Genomic DNA, 18206 nt, shown 5'->3' with positions numbered 1-18206 from the left:
ATGCCTCATTAGAATTCTGTTAACTGTATATTCTTCACAGCAAATATCTTGTTCTATTTTGTATATTTCTTCCTAATTCCCAGTGCTACATATGCTTGAAAAATGTTATTTGTACCTGTCATCAAAAGACTGCCTATTTATGTCTGATCTGAGATTTTTTTTTAACCTTCTATTGTTGATTAGCATCCAAGATTCTTGTACCTGAAGATATTACCAAAAACACAACAAACACATCTCCTTCATTTTTACCGCTTTCAATAATTGTTATAATTAACACCAGATTTTATGTATTTCACAGAATAAAAGTTGCTCTCTCACCGCACTTTCTGTGAAGGCATTTTCACCTTCCTCCTCCATTTGTATGGTTCTTTTATTCAACAGGAGAGAGGAAGACATTTAAAAATAAAGTGTAACTGTAAAACCTTAAAAATTGGCAAGAGACTAAGAAGCAAGTGGAGTACCTGAAATACACTTCAGCTTTTTTAATTAACTTCATTTCTAGTTGTCAACAGCATTTTAAACATTAGGTTAAAGGGAAAAAGAATGGTTTTGTCACCCCACAGAGGCTTTCATTAACTTATTTAATGACCTGAGATCCTCAGATAGAGAGTATTAGAGATATGTAAAGTATTTTAACACTTTAAAGGCAAAGTATAATAAAAACAGAAAATATAAACGTAACTTTATCAAGCAAAATAAAGCAGTAGCATGGCTGATTAGACAGTATGACTGTATTTCACTATTTGTGGTATGCTCTGATGAGTGCTTTATAAAACCACTGTTATTGGTGGCACAATTTGGGCAGCTAAAAAATGTAAACAAATATGTTAACACTCAAAACACAAATGAAAACCAAAAAGGGGGGGAAAATATTAATTTCGCACCTTCTTGAGATGAGACAATAGGTGGCATGTAATCAGGAATGTATTCTTTCCTCTCTTCTGCATCTTTGCTTCCAGGCTGGGGAAACTGTAGGACATTGTTTTTGCTGACAGGAAATGAAGGGATTTGATGTGGGAAAGTGACAGGTTCAATATTGTGTATGTAATCTTCCAGCTCATGCAGGTTAACCCCCATAAGTGAGAAGGCTTCACCTACATCATCCAAAATTGGATCTGTACGGCCATCTGTAAACAAAAAATAATTTGTGTCAAAATCTGTTCTGAAAAAATTTGACTTAGTTTTGTAATGAACAATATAAGCACATTCAGTGCACAGGAAATTTCTTAATCAGAAATAAAATAATTACTTCTTAATCAGAAGTAAAATCGATCATTTAAACTTTTATTAACCTAACAGCAGCTTATATGCAACATATTTGGCTAAAATTAAATTGTCAGAACTACACATGGATCCTATAGTGCTTTATAAACTAGAACTATAGCATTCACTTCACCCTCCAAGCAAAAGCACAGTGGGAGAGGGTGGGACTGTGGTGACACAGCAATAGTTCAAAATTATGTCCGAAGAGAAAAATACTGTAACCCACTCCTATTGCAGTGGAAGATTTGGTTAGGAGAATGTAAGATGCAATTTATGCAGGATACAATGGCTAACACCTCTTTTTTCTGAGAGTTTATGGCCAAGTGGTGAAGACCTTAGTTTAATGCCTTGTATAAAGATAGTAACCTAGTGTCTCCTATCACTATGCTAGGACCTACCACCTACTGACTCACCAACTCCACTTCCAGTATCTATTGTTTTTCCTCTACTGTATTCCCACAAGTATTAGCCCAACACTGAAGCATAAAGGAAAGTACCCTTCAAAATGATGTTAGCATATACACAAATCTCTTTCACTGACATCTCAGTAACTCTGATTGGTCCATATACTGAGAGCAACATTGGAAGTGCCACAGTGGATCAGACCTAAAGTCCATTTTATCCAGCATCCCATCACTAACAACAGCCAGTACCAGATGCTTAAAAAGAACTAGACAAGACAGTAGGCAAATGTGGCATGGTATGTCTCTCATCACAGATTTCTTGATAATCTCCAACAGGATATTGTTAAGCACCAAAGCATGAGGATTAAAAGCCTTTTCAAAAATGTTTACGAGTACAGGCAGTCCCCGGGTTACGTACAAGATAGGGACTGTAGGTTTGTTCTTAAGTTGAATCTGTATGTAAGTCGGAACTGGCGTCCAGATTCAGCCGCTGCTGAAACTGATCAGTTTCAACAGCGGCTGAATCTGGACGCCAGTTCTGACTTACGTACAGATTCAACTTAAGAACCCCAGGCATCCCCAAGTCAGCTGCTGCTGAAACTGATCAGCGGCTGATTCCAGGGAGCCCGGGGCAGGGGCTTCCTGTAGTCAGCCACTGGTCAGTTTCAGCAGCGGCTGACTTGGGGACGCTTGGGGCAGAGCAGCTGGGGTGCTGCTGGGTTGGTCCAGTAGCGCCGCCGCTCCTCGGCGCTACTGGACCAACCCAGCAGCACCCAAGCTGCTCTGCCCCAGGCGTCCTGATTCAGCCGCTGCTGAATCTGACCAGCAGTGGCTGAATCAGGACGCCTGGGGCAGAACAGCTGGGGTGCTGCCCGGTTGGTCCAGTAGCGCCCAGAGCGGCGCTACGGGACCAACTGGCAGCGCCCCAGCTGCTGTACCACAGGTGTCCGGAGCAAAGCCACGGAGCACGGGGGCAGCGGGACAGCCCAGACGCGCCATGGCTGTCCCGCTGCCCTCGGGCTCCGTGGCTTTGCTCTGCTTTGCTCCCTGTCCCCCTGGTCTGCAGACCAGGGGGACGGGGAGCAAAGCGGCGGAACACGCGGGCAGCGGACAGCCCAGACGCGTCTGGGCTGTCCGCTGTCAGCGTGCTCCGCGGCTTTGCTCTGCTTTGCCGCCCCCCCCCCCGGTCCCCCTGGTCTGTAGACCAGGGGGATGGGGGGGGGGCAAAGCAGAGCCAAGCCGCGGACGTGGCCAGCTGACAGCTGTCAGCTGACCGCGCGCTCCGCAGCTTGGCTCTGCTTTGCCCCCCCCCCCCCCGTCCCCCTGGTCTGCAGGCCAGGGGGACGGGGGGCAAAGCAGAGCCAAGCCGCGGAGCGCGTGGGCAGCGGACAGCCCTGTCCGCTGCCTATGTGTTCCGCCGCTTTGCTTCCTCTCCCTGGTCTGCTGGAGACCAGGGAGAGGAACGGTCCCGTTCGTAACTGCGGATCCGACATAAGTCGGATCCGCGTAACTCGGGGACTGCCTGTACTGTATATCCATAATTATAATAATGCTATCCATGTAAATGCTCATAAATAATCTTAAAGAGCAATTCTCTCCAAAGTTACTCTATTAAATTGGCACTTTTTCCACTGAAGAAATATATTCGCAGGCATATTTACATTCATGGTTGCCTAATGCAAATATTGGGTTGGTGTGGGTTATTTTTGGGTTTTTTTGGTTTGTCTGTTCCTTTTGTTGTTTTATTAACTTTTTACTTTGCTTTTACTTTTAAACTGGCTCCCTCCAGCACCCTCTCCACTCCCCCCACCTTACTGTCTCATTGTGATAGAGGCAGCAAGGGGGGAAGCGACTAGTCACCCAGTGTTTCAACTATCAGACAAGCTTTTGCTTATGGATAGCTGACTAATTGATTAGTCGCTTACACCCCTATATCTTATCACTGGAAAAAGTTCAGAAAAGGGCAACAAAAATGATTAGGGGTTTGGAACGGGTGCAGTGTGAAGAGAGGTTAAAAAGATTGGGACATTTCAGCTTAAAAAAAGAGACTAAGAGGGGGAGATGATAGCGGTCTACAAAATCATAACTAGTGTGGAGAAAGTGAATAAAGACAGATTTACTTGTTCGCATAACATAAGAACTAAAGGTCACCAAATGAAATTAATAGGTAGCAGATTCAAAACAAACAAAAGGAAGTACTTCTACATACAACCCACTGTCAACCTGTGGAACTCCTGGTCAGAGGACAATGTGAAGGCCAGGACTTTAACAGGATTCATAAAAGAGCTAGATCAGTGGTCCCCAACCGTTATAGGCTCCCGGGCGCCCGGGGGTGGGGCCACTCACGCGCCGGGCGCCCAGGGGCACGCGAGGGGACAGGGATGCCCTTGCACCCGACACCGGCATGTGCCCCAGGGCCGGGGATGGGGCCGCCTGAACGCCTTGTGCCGCCCGAGCGCCTTGTGCCACGGGCCCGGAGCTGGCGCCGGCGCCGCCGCCCGAGCCGCGCGCCTGGGGCCGGCACCGGCGCCTACTTCAAAGTAGGAATAAGAGATCCTCCGGAATAGGGCTTTATTCCGGAGGATCGGGCCAGTCTAGATGCTTTTTTCCGGCTTTTCCCCAAGCCGGAAAAAAAGCCGCGGACATGTTTATTTAAATCCACGGGGGATATTTAAATCCGCCGCAGATTTCCCTATTCCCACTTTCAAAATTAGTATGCCCCTTCCGAAAAAGGGGCCAGTGTAGACGTAGCCATGGAGAGTTATAGCAGCCTAGCTATAATTATACCACTTTTTTTTTATTGTTGGAGCCAGGTCTGTAAGGTTTGGGTTTTTTTGGGGGGGGTGGCAATGGTTGTTTTTTGGCTTTGCTTCTGACAACAACCACCACCAAAAAAAGGGGGAGGGGGTTCCCACCGCATCATAAGTGTTCAGAAGGAAGGAGTATCCAAAAGGGTTGGGAAAAAGTGAAGCAACAGATACTATTTGTCTTTCAAAGCAATCAAAGGTTTTTGCTCTAGATGGAGAGGAGGAGAATGGCAATTTTTAAAGGAGTCATGTAGCACTTTAAAGATTAACAAGATGGTTTATTAGGTGATGAGCTTCCGTGGGGCAGATCCACTTCTATATGATATGAAGACGTGGGTCTGCCCCACGAAAGCTCATCACCTAATAAACCACCTTGTTAGTCTTTAAAGTGCTACATGGCTGCTTTTTTGTTTTACCATGATCAGACTAACACGGCTACCTCTCTGTTAATTTTTAAAAGCTTATAGTACTCAGCCAATCTGGATGCATTTTTATCGAATCAGCAAAAACAATTTCTCAGATGCTAAGACCAAATTTTATGACAAACTTTAAATTCCTGCTCCAAACCCTGAAAGTTTTAGAGCTCTTCAGTTTGGCAGCTTTGAATAACTGACAATGGGAGAAAGCTTGCAGATTTTTTAAAACCTTATTACAAAGAGCAATAGCTATTCAATTATTTGTAGCCAAACGGACAGGAAAATTAATGAGTGGTTACATACATACAGGGCAAATCACAATAAACAATATATAATATATTGAGTGTATTATTGATATATGATCTATATCATTTGCATACTATTCTCATCTAAGGATCATAAAATCATAGAATACCAGAACTGGAAGGGACCTTGAGAGATCATCAAGTCCAGTCCCCTGCCCTCAGGGCAGGACCAAGCATGGTCTATATCATCCCTGACAGATGTCTATCTAACCTGCTCTTAAATATCTCCAGTAATGGAGATTCCACAACCTCCATAGGCAATTTATTCCAGTGTTTAACCACCCTGACAGTTAGGAAAAATTTCCTAATGTCCAACCTAAACCTCCCTTGCTTCCCATTGCTTCTTGTCATCAGAGGCCAAGGAGAACAATTCCCCATCCCCCTTTCCTGTGACACCCTTTTAGATACCTGAAAACAGCTATCGTCCCCTCTCGGTCTTCTCTTTTCCAAACTGAACAAGCTCATTTCCTTCAGTCTTCTCTCAAAAGCCATGTTTTCTAGACTTTTAATCATTTTTGTTGCTCTTCTCTGGACCTTCTCCAATTTCTCCTCATCTTTCTTGAAATGTGGTGCCCAGAATTAGACATAATATTTCAACTAAGGCCTAATCAGTGCAGAGTAGAGGGAATGTAAAAAGGGTTTAAAAATACTAACTGTGTAACCCATTACAATGTAATTGGTTAAAAAGTTAAATGGCAATATTTTTTAACCCACTGGCGGCCCCGCAAGCTGCTGGCTGCCCCATGGGTAGTAGGCACCAGCCCCTGCCGGCCCCAGCCAGAGTTTAACCACTAACCAGAACTGATAAGCATCAGCTTATTGGTTAACTAGTTAAACTCTTACATCCCTATTTCCATCCAACTGAAGCTACTTCATATAATATGCCTACATAAATCCAGAAAGGCTGCTGCATCCCATAAATCCTGGGATGCAGCTGCCTTCTGATGTACACCATTCTTTTACACACCACTGTTATGATAACTATTGCAAACATAGAGGTCAACTTTTTTGTAGTTAAAACATCAAATTAGGAATCAGAGCTTTGCTTCCAGACTCTCTGTAGTATATCTGGGCAAGTCACTTACAGTACATCTAGACTGCGACTCTATTTTGGGATACCAGAAGTATCCCAAAATACCAACACCACATCTTTAAACACACTTTCTATTTCCCGAAATAGCGGGCGCACTATTCCAGCATCTCTGTAACCCTGGTTTCATGAGGGTTAAGGGATTTGTTGAAATAGTGCCTTATTTTGAAATTTGGCACGGTCTACACAGTGCCAAATTTCAAAATAAGCTCTTTCGACCTAGACTCAGAATAAGCTACGCAATTTTCATAGTGCAAATTGCGTAGCTTATTCCAACAGAAGGGTGCTGTCTAGACGCACACTCTGATGTTGTTGTGCAACTGTTTCTCCATAGGTAACTCTTGTTCCTACTGATGAAACAACTTAGAAACCTACTGCTCCATTCTCACATGTACTGCTTCCTCTGCACTGACACCTAAATCACAACAAAAACTGTTTTGGAATACAGTATTTTTACGTTTTTAAAAATGCTGTTAAACATCCAAACCAAGTTTTGGGGGCTCTCTTTCTATATACACATAGAACTGCTTCAAACAGCATGGTATTAAAGCCAACTAGTGAACCTTTAGTGAGCATCAATAGTGTTTCATGGACCAATTAACATGCAATAGATTAATGTGCTTAAGAAATCACAACCTCCCCATTACATATTACTGCTTCATGTAGACAAGCCCTTCGGTACAAATTAGGGATCAGGGACATCTCCTATATAAACAAACTGTACTGGAAAAAGGGTGATGTCAGCATGAACTGAGTAACTGTTTTCAGTGTTTATTAGACAAACCACCAATTTTGATTTTATTTATTTTTGTATTGAAGGTTTTTATCAGTTAAAGTCTAAAATAAGCAGCCTTATTTATATGGAAAGCTTTTTTGTTTTTCTGTTTGTTTTTTTAATAGGGTTCTCAAACATTTTCACAGTATGAAACACATGAGGTCTGCAACCTGTATACCATCTCTGGTTTCAGTTCCTGCATGTAGATTTTGTCTAATTCTTGAAAATTCTTTTTGCATAACATCTTAAAGATACAGTCTTACTTATCTGTTAAACTCTTGCGTCTTGATTACTGCAACACTTCTCTGTACCCTTAACAAATGCAATTTTTCCTGCTCAGATCTATACAGAATATTTCCTCAAAGATAATTTCCTAGCCCATTGCTCTGTCTGTGTCATTCCCTGCTACCCTTTTTCTATTCTCTTAGACTGCTTCTCTTTGTTTTCAAGGCCTTTCATAGTCAATCCCCACTCTTTTGACTCAAATTAGCACACAATACCAGCCTCCATATATTATGCTTCATGCCCACGTCCATGTTGCCCTTGCTTCTTGGGAGGCACTCCCCATAAACAACTGCAAAGCTATCTTCAAATCATTCCTCAAAAGTCTCCCTTGCTAGGAAACCAACAAAAGACCTCATAACAGGCTGCACTGCCCATCACCACTGTTGTCTGAATGTTTCCATGTATTCCCCCATCTGTTATATCTTGTCTTATGATTAGATTGTAAGATCCTTGTTTCAGGACCATCTCTCAATTCTGTAAGTGTACAGGACCTAGCATAATGAGCCCTGGTCCATGACAAGACCTCCTAGGAATTACGATAATTAGGGATGTGAACTATGGATGTAAGCAACTACAGGCAGTCCCCGGGTTACGTACAAGATAGGGACTATAGGTTTGTTCTTAAGTTGAATCTGTATGTAAATCGGAAATGGCGTCAGCCGCTGCTGAAATTGATCAGATTCAACAGCGGCTGAATCTGGACGCCAGTTCTGACTTACATACAGATTCAACTTAAGAAACCCAGGCGTCCCCAAGTCAGCTGCTGCTGAAACTGATCAGCGGCTGATTCCAGGAAGCCCGGGGCAGAGCAACTCTGCCTCTGGCTTCCTGTAGTCAGCCCCTGGTCAGTTTCAGCAGTGGCTGACTTGGGGACGCCTGGGGCAGAGCAGCTGGGGTGCTGCTGGGTTGCTCCAGTAGCGCCGCTCCTTGGCGCTACTGGAGCAACCCAGCAGCACCCCAGCCGCTCTGCCCCAGGCGTCCTGATTCAGCAACTGCTGAAACTGACCAGCAGCCGCTGAATCAGGACGCCTGGGGCAGAGCAGCTGGGGTGCTGCCGGGTTGGTACAGTAGTGCCAAGGAGCGGCGCTGCAGGACCAACCCGGCAGCGCCCCAGCAGCTCTACCCCAGGCGTAGGCAAGAAAAGCCTGGTCTGCTGGGGGGGGAGGGGGGAAAAGAGGGGCACTAGCTGCACCCTCCCCCCAGCAAACCAGGGAGACGCGGGTGGCGGGACCGCCCGTGTCCTCCATGGCTTTGCTCTGTCTCCCTGGTCTGCTGACCAGGGAGACGGGGAGGAAAGCCGCGGAGCACGCCTGCAGCGGGACATCCCAGGTGCGCCCGGGCTGTCCCGCTGCGGGCGTGCTCCGCGGCTTTGCTCTGCGTCTCCCTGGTCTGCAGGGAGACGGGGAGCAAAGCCTTAGAGCATGCCCGCAGCGGGACAGCCCAGGCGCGCCCGGGCTGTCACGCTGCGGGCGTGCTCCGCGGCTTTGCTCCGCCTCTCCCTGGTCTGCTGGGGGGGAGTTTCCCCCCCAGCAGACGAGGGAGACGTGGAGCAACTTTTCTCACCCCGGAGGACGGGGGCGGCGGGATTGCAGCGCATCTGGGCGTCCCGCCGCTCCAGTCCTCCGGGGCAAGAAAAGCCCCATTCGTAACTGCGGATCCAACATAAGTCGGATCCGCGTAACTCGGGGACTGCCTGTAGTCGAGTAGTTGACGACCCAATAAGCATATGCTTGCTTCCCTCCCTTGCTGCCTCTATAAGAGTCAGCAAGAGGAGGGAGCAGAAGCCGGTGCAGGAGGGAGCTGACTTAAAAGCTGATTCCCCCCAGCACCGTCTCCACAGGGGGGCAGAGGTGCAGAGGGGGACTGGGCAGGAGCTGGGAACCAGATGATTCCTGGCTCATGCCCAGTCCCAGATACTGTGCCTCTGCTTAACTGCAGAGCTGCAGCATCTGGGACGGTGCGACCTGGGACAGCTGATTCCCGGCTTGAACCCAGTCCCCTGCTGCGTCTCTGCCTTTTATAAATGTAATAAGAGCCAGGGCTGGGAGCTAAGCCCAATGTGGCCCTGCACCAGTGGCTGCTCAGTGCTTTCACCCATAGCTACAATCATTCCTGTTTTTGCCTTATTTCTATATCCTGGCTCGAGTCCACTCTAGACCTGCTTTTTCCTTACCAGATTCCTGACTCTGGCTCTAACTCTTGATTCTATTCCTGACCTCTGACTTTTGCTGTGACTGCTGAGACTGACAGCCACTGTTCTAAACTCTAGTCCTGACCACGCATGCATTAATTCGTAATACATCTCCCATCCCATTGGAAATCACAGTATCTCTGACAACTATAGCTATTCTTACCTAGAAAAGTAACATTAGGAAAATACTGAATATATTTAGACATCTTTTGATGTGATATAGCAAATGGAAAATAATTGGCACTGTCAGAAAAGTCATCATTTGCTTGTTAACTGAGAAAATATGGACTCTATTATTTGATTTTACAGTCATTTTTCAGTGTAGAACCATAGTATACAACTATTGTGTCTCAGTTACTGAAGATCCAATCTGTTCAGTTTACAAGTGCTAAGATCCCATCCCCCTCCAAATAAACAACTCAACTGACAGTCCTGCTAAGTCATACTGATCCAAGGGTCAAACTGGTTAGTTTCCGGCTAACATATCAATAACAAAGACTCTACAACTAGAAGTTAATTAATAATTTATTTTATCATGCAAGAACCACAAAAGAATCTAGTTTATTATTTCAAACTTGAATTGGTTTTGTACAGTAGAAGTTTTACACAGTGAAAAGCAACCCCAAGTCTGAATACACTTCAGGAGGTGAGAGTTCTGTTGAGTAATAGGATGTGCTTTTGACAGTCACATCTGAGAGAAAAATATCAGCGTGAAGCAGAGAATATAAAAAAACATTATACCACATACGCCACTTATAACAGCATGTGCCTCTGTAATGAAGAAACAATGCTCCCTTCCCCTCCATACATTCATCAAGAAAATATGCCCTGTTCCCAAGTCGCAGTAAATGCTTCACACCCCTTATGCAGCTGAAATAAGAAGGTAGATTACAGTGCCTCCAACTCCTAATTATATAGCCCTCCCCCGGCCTCACAAATCTCAAGGTGGCTATGGAAATATAGGCTAAGCCCTGGAAGGTAATTCTGTTTTCAAGCTTCTCAGCACTCTCACAGTGGCAACTCTGGTCCATGTGTAAAGATATTGTCCCCCATAATACATCTGCTTCACACCAAGTTCACATGGATCAGACTACTGACAATAAGTCCAACCCAACTTCAGGTGGGTAACTAAGTCCTCTCTTTTATTCCACAGTCGGATGCTCCCTGATCTCCTAGATTCTACCTTACAATTATTATACATGTTTATACAGCACCATTCATCTTAGCATTTATATGCGAAACTTAGAGGTATGATTGTGGCACTTGTAAAATCCCTGCATTGGTGATACATATGGGTACCACCCTATGCACTCTCGCTTCCCTTTCCCTCCTAAAAAAGAACCTAAAGTTTTTCTCATGACTATTGGTAGGCTCAGTCCAACCCCTGAAGGTAGCCAAAAAACATATGGTCCCAAGGCTCCTCTGTTTTTTTAATCTGAGAACTTTTGGTGGCAAACAAGAAAAACCCTCAGAGCATGACAATATCCACATACCCCCCCATCCTTCTGGGTTTACAGTTTATAGGGAGGTTGTCATCCCTGGCGTCTCAGCCCTCTAATCCCAATGGACCCTGGAGTCAAAGCAGCAGTGATGCCCCCACTCCTCAACTCCCATTAGCACTGTCAGCCCCCAAGTGACCATGGATCTTTACTCACCTCTGCAGACTCCACTACAACTGTGCCTCCCAGAAGCTCTCCCTGAGCTTACACTACAGTGACACTCCCAGAGCCCGAACTGACCCACCATTCCCCTTGACTCCCCATGTTCAGAGAGAGCAGTCATGTATGACAGCCATGCTTCCTCAGATCATATTCTGGAAGAGAATTGGCATGGCCATATATATCAAAGGAATAAAATGAAAAAAGTGAACACATTATTAAACTGACAAATCAGATTTAGTACAGAAGGTGGGGTGAGGGAGAGGGAAGGACGGAATAGCTATTTATGAGTCGATGAATGGTTAATCAGGGGTGATAAGTGAGGAAGCTATCTTTGTAATGGTTAAGGTAATTAGCATCTTTGTTAAGGTCCATCCCTCACCCTGCACTAACCTCGCATACACAGAACTCACCAGGGTGGTTGCTCTTGCCCAACCCCAATTCTCACAATGTCCTCAGCACTCAGCTGGCAGTGACAGCTTCAGCCTCGCTACACTCACAGAATGTGCAACAGTAGTCCCACTGTGTCTGGCTACCTCTACACTCACAGAGCAGGCAGTTACATCCCCGTCCCCACAACTCGCCCCGTACCCAACACTCACAGTGAAGCCACCAGCAGCCCTGGACCAGCAAGACCCCGTCCATGTTCTTCCCTGCAATCACTGAGCTTACAGTAGCAGACACCGCCCCCTCCATCCATGGCTCCCCCACTCCTGCACTCACAGAATGGGCAGTGGCAGCCCCAGCCCTCCGTCTCCATAGCTCCCCCACTCCTCCACTCACAGAATGGGCAGTGGCAGCCCCGGCCCCCGTCTCCATGGCTCCCCGTCTCCATGGCTCCCCCACTCCTGCACTCACAGAATGGGCAGTGGCAGCCCCAGCCCCCCATCTCCATGGCTCCCCCACTCCTGCACTCACAGTATGGGCAGTGGCAGCCCTGGCCCCCGTCTCCATGGCTCCCCCACTCACAGAGTGGGCAGTGGCAGCCCCGGCCCCCCATCTCCATGGCTCCCCCACTCCTGCACTCACAGAGTGGGCAGTGGCAGCCCCGGCCCCCGTCTCCATGGCTCCCCCACTCCTGCACTCACAGAATGGGCAGTGGCAGCCCCGGCCCCCCGTCTCCATGGCTCCCCCACTCCTGCACTCACAGAATGGGCAGTGGCAGCCCCGGCCCCCCGTCTCCATGGCTCCCCCACTCCTGCACTCACAGAATGGGCAGTGGCAGCCCTGGCCCCCGTCTCCATGGCTCCCCCACTCACAGAGTGGGCAGTGGCAGCCCCGGCCCCCCATCTCCATGGCTCCCCCACTCCTGCACTCACAGAGTGGGCAGTGGCAGCCCCGGCCCCCCATCTCCATGGCTCCCCCACTCCTGCACTCACAGAGTGAGCAGTGGCAGCCCCGGCCCCCCATCTCCATGGCTCCCCCACTCCTGCACTCACAGAGCGGGCAGTGGCAGTCCCGGCCCCCCATCTCCATGGCTCCCCCACTCCTGCACTCACAGAATGGGCAGTGGCAGCCCCGGCCCCCGTCTCCATGGCTCCCCCACTCCTGCACTCACAGAGTGGGCAGTGGCAGCCCCGGCCCCCGTCTCCATGGCTCCCCCACTCCTGCACTCACAGAACGGGCAGTGGCAGCCCCGGCCCCCATCTCCATGGCTCCCCCACTCCTGCACTCACAGAACGGGCAGTGGCAGCCCTGGCCCCCGTCTCCATGGCTCCCATCCCCTCTGCTGTGGCAGGGTCAGGCTGCCCCGGCAGGGGAGGCCCCGCCCCGCACTGACTCAGCCCCCCGCTCCCCTCCCCCGCAATGCCAGAGGCGGCCCCCGGCCCGGCACTCACAGAGCTCGCAGTAGCGGTGGCAGCCCCGGCCCAGCCCCTGCAGGTAGCGCTGCAGCACGTCGGTGAGGAGGTCGCAGGCCGAGATCTGCACCGAGTCCCAGCCCAGCGCCTGGCAGACCTGAGCCACCGACACCCGCAGCAGACACCGCGAGTAGCTCTCGCACATCCCGGCCGGCTCAGCGCGGCCCGGGCCCGGAGCCCGCCATGGCCCCCCTCACGCGCAGGCCCTGGCGCCCGCTGCCGCCAACGCCGCCATCTTGGGGTCGCGCCTCCCGGCCGGCCGGGAGCAGGCAGGCCGCGCCGCTCCACCCCCGAGCGCGTCGATGGGGCGGGCGGCCGATCGATTGCTCTGGCCTCCAGCGGGGCCGAGCCGGCCTGGCTGTGCAGGCGGGGCGGGGGGATCGCTCAGCTGGTAGACAGAGACCCAGGGAGAGTAGGGGAAGGCGCAGGGGGAAAACGGGCGCACGGGAAAGTATTAGGGGGAGGGGAATTAACAGCCTGAGACTCAACTGGGAAAATACCAGCTGCTACCTTTGTTGGAAGAGGTGGGTTGTGCGTGCCCACGAAAGCTCATGCTACCATCCACGTGTTTTGATAGTCTTTAAGGGGCTGCAAGACTAGTTGTTACTGGAAAAACTTCAACTACAGAGTAACTCGGCTACCCTTCTGTACCTCTATGGGTAGAGCCCTGCCCGGCTACACCATTGGTACCTGCATCTGCAAACAGTACCAGGGGATATAAAGTGGATATCCTCAAATTTGCAGGGTCCTACAAACAAAACTGGGTGTCCGCCTCCCTATCTGCAAAAGTGAGCCGCAAGTATCTTCGTCCAGATTTGCAGTGCTCTGTTTGGTAAGGATCAGACAGTGACAGGGGAGTGAAGAGGGACCTGCAGCCCTGCTAGAAACTGATGCAAACTAGAGAAGACAATGCACAGAGAAACTTTGTGCAAGTTTGTGGTAAGAGAAGCCTGCAGAAGAGGGATGTTAGTCAGTGCAGTATCAGCATGGTATGAGGAGCTGTAGTAGCAATCCTAAGGGTTAAAAAGTCTTTAGTCTGGACCCCAAAAGCATGGCCTTTTTTTAAAAGGGAGGCATTTGGGGTTTGTTTATATTTGTCTTATGGGCAATAGAGCAAGTGGTTTAATTTTTCTGCTACCCCCTCCCTTCAAACATATGAAACACTTTGATTAAGAAATGCTGTTGTTGTGTCTGAGGGGGTTACAGATCAGATGCTTTGCAATCCCAGTCTCTTTGGGGCTCATGCATCAGGGTACATCTCCTATGATCTCTTGGAAAGAGGTGGCCTAGGAAATGTTCAGATGCAGAGCCTGGCCTATGGAGAAGGGGAGCACAGGGAACTTGAACTATAATTTTTGTAAGGCAGACTGTAGGCATTTCAGAATAAAAATACTATTTTTATTTTAAAAAACTTAAAAATTCTTTGGAAAGCATATGCATTTTCAGAAAAAAATAGTTTGTCAAATCCAACTTTTCCTGAAAAAAAGATTTGACTTCCCTCCCCTTCATTCAGCACTCAGTGGGGTTCTCTGTTATGTCCCTTCTCTCCTTCCTTTAATTTTTTCCCCTTTCAGATTAAGCCCTCTGGTCATTTTTATTACTATTCTTTGAATGCTCCCCCCGTTTGACAATACAGTAAAAGCTCTGTTATCAGCATACTGGTGGAATGGAGGGTGCTGGTTAATTGAATATTCTGTTTAACAAACAGTTCTATTTTATCTATGGAATACCACTTTTCAAAGAACTAGAAAACAATAAAATGAATAAAGTATAATAGTATTCAGGTACTCACCAAGCCTGATGTATTGCACTGCAGAGTGGTTGGTTCCTTGAAGCACTTAGGTGTATGCAGGGAAAGTTATTTTGTGTCACTACACGACAATTGGCAGGTCATGACATACATCCCAGTTCATTAAAAATACACTTAATATAAAACTCTACAAAATGTAATTTAATCTTCAATGATTCAGCAGGCACTTCAGGATCTTGTAGTGCCTCAGGGTCATCAATATCAATTATCATTGTAGATGTTTGTAGAAAGTGTAGGAGATTGAGCTGAACTGGTAATGACATGCCCTAGAAACTGCATCAGCTTACTTATTTGTCTTCTGCCTTTTTTGGCATAAAAGTAGAGTGTAGAATATGCGGTTGCATAATGTGCTGGGCGTGGCCATATACTAGTCTGTTACTAGACTGAATATTTTTGTTAGCAGATATTAGAAATGCCAGTTGAGCTTTCCAGTTAATTAAGTGGCATATAACAGAATATTTACTGTATTATGGTTGTGGTGTGCTTTCTGGAATGTAATGCGAGATTAACAGGTAACCAAAGATATGCGGTACTCTGTAACTGAGTATATAGTTTAAAATTGCACCAGCCTTCTTTGCAGCAAAGCCCCATGCTCAATTTGAAGGCCTGGGGCCTTTATGTGGTACATAAGAGTTAGGGGCCAAAATAAAGAATACATTTTAGATCAAATATTGGGAAGATGCAGTGACAGATGTGCTAGGCTTGACTCAACTTTCACCAAAGTGGTAGGAGCCCCATTATATGCTGAAATCTGGAAAGGGTTTTGTAGAAAAGCCCATTTTCTCCCCATTCCTTTATAAATTCACTCTATTTCTGACATGTGTGCCTTTTCTGAAAGGGAGGGTCTGGTGTCTCTTGAAGTGAGGAGAGGGCTACTTGTAACAGTCTCTCTCTATTGTTTTTTAGTCTTCTATTCTTCTCCTGGATACTTTATAACTTTTAGTTTCTCTTCCATGCTACAGTAACAGTCATCTTTGCAGCAGATCCCCATCCACTCTGCTTTTCTGCCAGCACTTCTGTCTAACCCAGGAAGTGGCCTTTCCTCCAAAATATCAAACTCAAGAAGCAATCCCAGACCCTGGCCTTAGGCAACTTCTCACTAAGTTCCTTGTACTTCAAAACCTTCCCATTTCTGTGCATGTTGCTGATCTCCATCTACAGAGGGTGCACAGTGAATTGCATGTAGAGCAAACAGTTATTCAGGATGGCATTTGACTAGGACATGGGTTCTACACTACAAAATTAAGCTGACCTTTGTTACATCCACATATAGCCACCAAGTAATTAAAGTGGTTTTACACATCCACCCCTACATTGCGTGCATCTTCAGCTTGAGTCCTTGCACTCATTTAACTGCCACTGTGGAGCATTGAGGGATGGTTTCTGAAAGGCAGCACTAGTCAATGTGAGTGACACAGTGTCTGTACAGTCACTGGGTTGACCCAACACTCCTGGGGTAATTCTGCACCAAACATTTTAAAATTCTGTAAATTCTCAGAGCATTCTACAGTTAAACATCAGTGAGGACTCTTTCATTTTCCTTATTTGTTGACCAAGGGCAGTTTGTCTACCAAAGTTTTGAGTCAGCAGGATGTGTGGTTAGGGGAAATAGAATGGGCCAGGTTAGAATCCTAGGCAATCCAACTGAATACATTAACTGAGAATGGATTGCAAGGACCAACCTAATACCAGACCAGTGACTACTTCCATTTTTCATCTTACTAAGGTGTAACTTTGTAGGCACTTTCTAGAGAAAATAGAGTGGAAATTTTTGATCACTAGGTTTGAGTAAAACAACCTTCAGAACAGCAAAAGACATTTGATCATGTCACAACCTTGCAGAATAATTAAGATTCTTAAAGTTAATTATTGTATATGTTTGTAATAAATGTAGTGCAATAGAATCGTTACAAACAAGCAAAACATTGGTTTTAGTTTCCTTATAAATTCCTGCACTGGAACAGGTAGGATAGTGGCAACATTTTCATATTAAGATTTGTGGAGTCAAAAAATCTCTTCCTACCCATAAACCCTACTGTATTTGAAAAAAGACAGGATAGGTGATGCTCTAATATCTATCAGAATACTCCTGAAATTGATTTCCAACCATTTAAGCAGCTGCACCTGCCCCCTTCATCCAAGTGCAGCAAATGATTTCTAAACTCTTCTTTTAGATTGTAGTTTGAAAGTATTTACATCTAAACTAACTTATGTCAGGGGCAAGGAACAGGCAATTAGCTAGTGGTTTTAGGGAGGGAAAAAAAAGAAAGGAGCTAACTATTCATGAGTAAAGTTACACTTGAGTGTAAATGGATTGAGGACTTAGACTGTAAGCCCATTGGGTTAGGGACTCCTCACCTCACATGACTGAAATGCCCACCAGATTTTGGCTGCTTTATAAAAAACACACATAGAAAATTCCCTGGGACTTGTTAAAGTTGCCAATTATGAGCATCATTAGTCAAAGTCACTGTTGGTAACACATCAAACATGACCAGCAGCCTCAGTACTAATTTAAAAAAATACATCTAATCTGGAACAGATTAATCATATTGCATGATCACTGAAACTGGTTCATCTCTGGCTTTCCAATTTCTCACTTGGTCCCTCTCTTGTCTATCCAAACATTTCAGTTAAATTCTTCCTCTGACACTCAGTAGCATCTTTCTCTTCAAGTCTCTTGGGCTTACTCTCCTGTCTATTTCTCCAGATTCAATCCTGATCTTCAAGGTTTTGTTTCTATCAACAGTACTAATGTAATTTATTTCTGATCTTCTCACACCATTTCAATGCTGTTTCCTTCTTTTTTTTCTTTTCTGTTGTTCCTTCTTTCATGCTACCCACACATATAGACCTCCTACCCCCCCAGTGCATTCTACACTTCTCAAAATTCCTTACTACAATAACAAGTCTCCTTTCACACTGACACTATTGACTAATAAGATGTAGGAATGCACAGCTCTAGACAGTATTTTAATTAAAAAACACCACTGATAAAAATGTACGAGTGGCTGATGTACTAGGGATGTTAAATTTAGTTTAATCGAATAGTCAATGGGATTTCCATCGACTATTCAATTAGTCGATAAGGGCGCCTCTACCAGGCTCTTGCTACAGTTCAAAAAGCGGAAGCTCCGCAAGGAGCACGGGGTAGTAGGTCCCGTGCTCCCTGTGGCACCTCAGCCTTTGAAATGCACAAGTGCAGAGCTTTTGAGATGTACAAGAGTGCCACCGGGACTCTTCTACATTTCAAAAGCAGAATTGCAGCAAAACTGGCACAAGTGGAGACTACTTCAGTCCCTGCTCGCGCCATTTCTCGCTGTGTCTCTACTTCCCCTGTGGA

General features: G+C 46.5%; 1 protein-coding gene across 1 annotated transcript in view; it reads right to left on the bottom strand.

Moving 5' to 3' along the window:
- TAF3 (TATA-box binding protein associated factor 3) overlaps positions 1-13322 on the bottom strand; it is a 150608-nt gene extending 137286 nt beyond the window's left edge. The window contains exons 1-2 of the mRNA XM_075925999.1: positions 13033-13322; positions 885-1127 (exon numbers count right to left, since the gene is read on the bottom strand). Coding sequence (XP_075782114.1) covers positions 885-1127; positions 13033-13198 — 409 coding nt within the window. The 5' untranslated portion in view covers positions 13199-13322. The remainder of the gene's footprint in view (positions 1-884; positions 1128-13032) is intronic.
- Positions 13323-18206: the final 4884 nt, after the last annotated feature.

This window comes from Pelodiscus sinensis, chromosome 1, assembly GCF_049634645.1.
Source record: "Pelodiscus sinensis isolate JC-2024 chromosome 1, ASM4963464v1, whole genome shotgun sequence".
Lineage (NCBI taxonomy): Eukaryota > Metazoa > Chordata > Testudines > Trionychidae > Pelodiscus > Pelodiscus sinensis.
The sequence above is the reverse complement of the archived record's forward strand: the minus strand, read 5'-3'. Positions and strand labels throughout refer to the sequence as shown.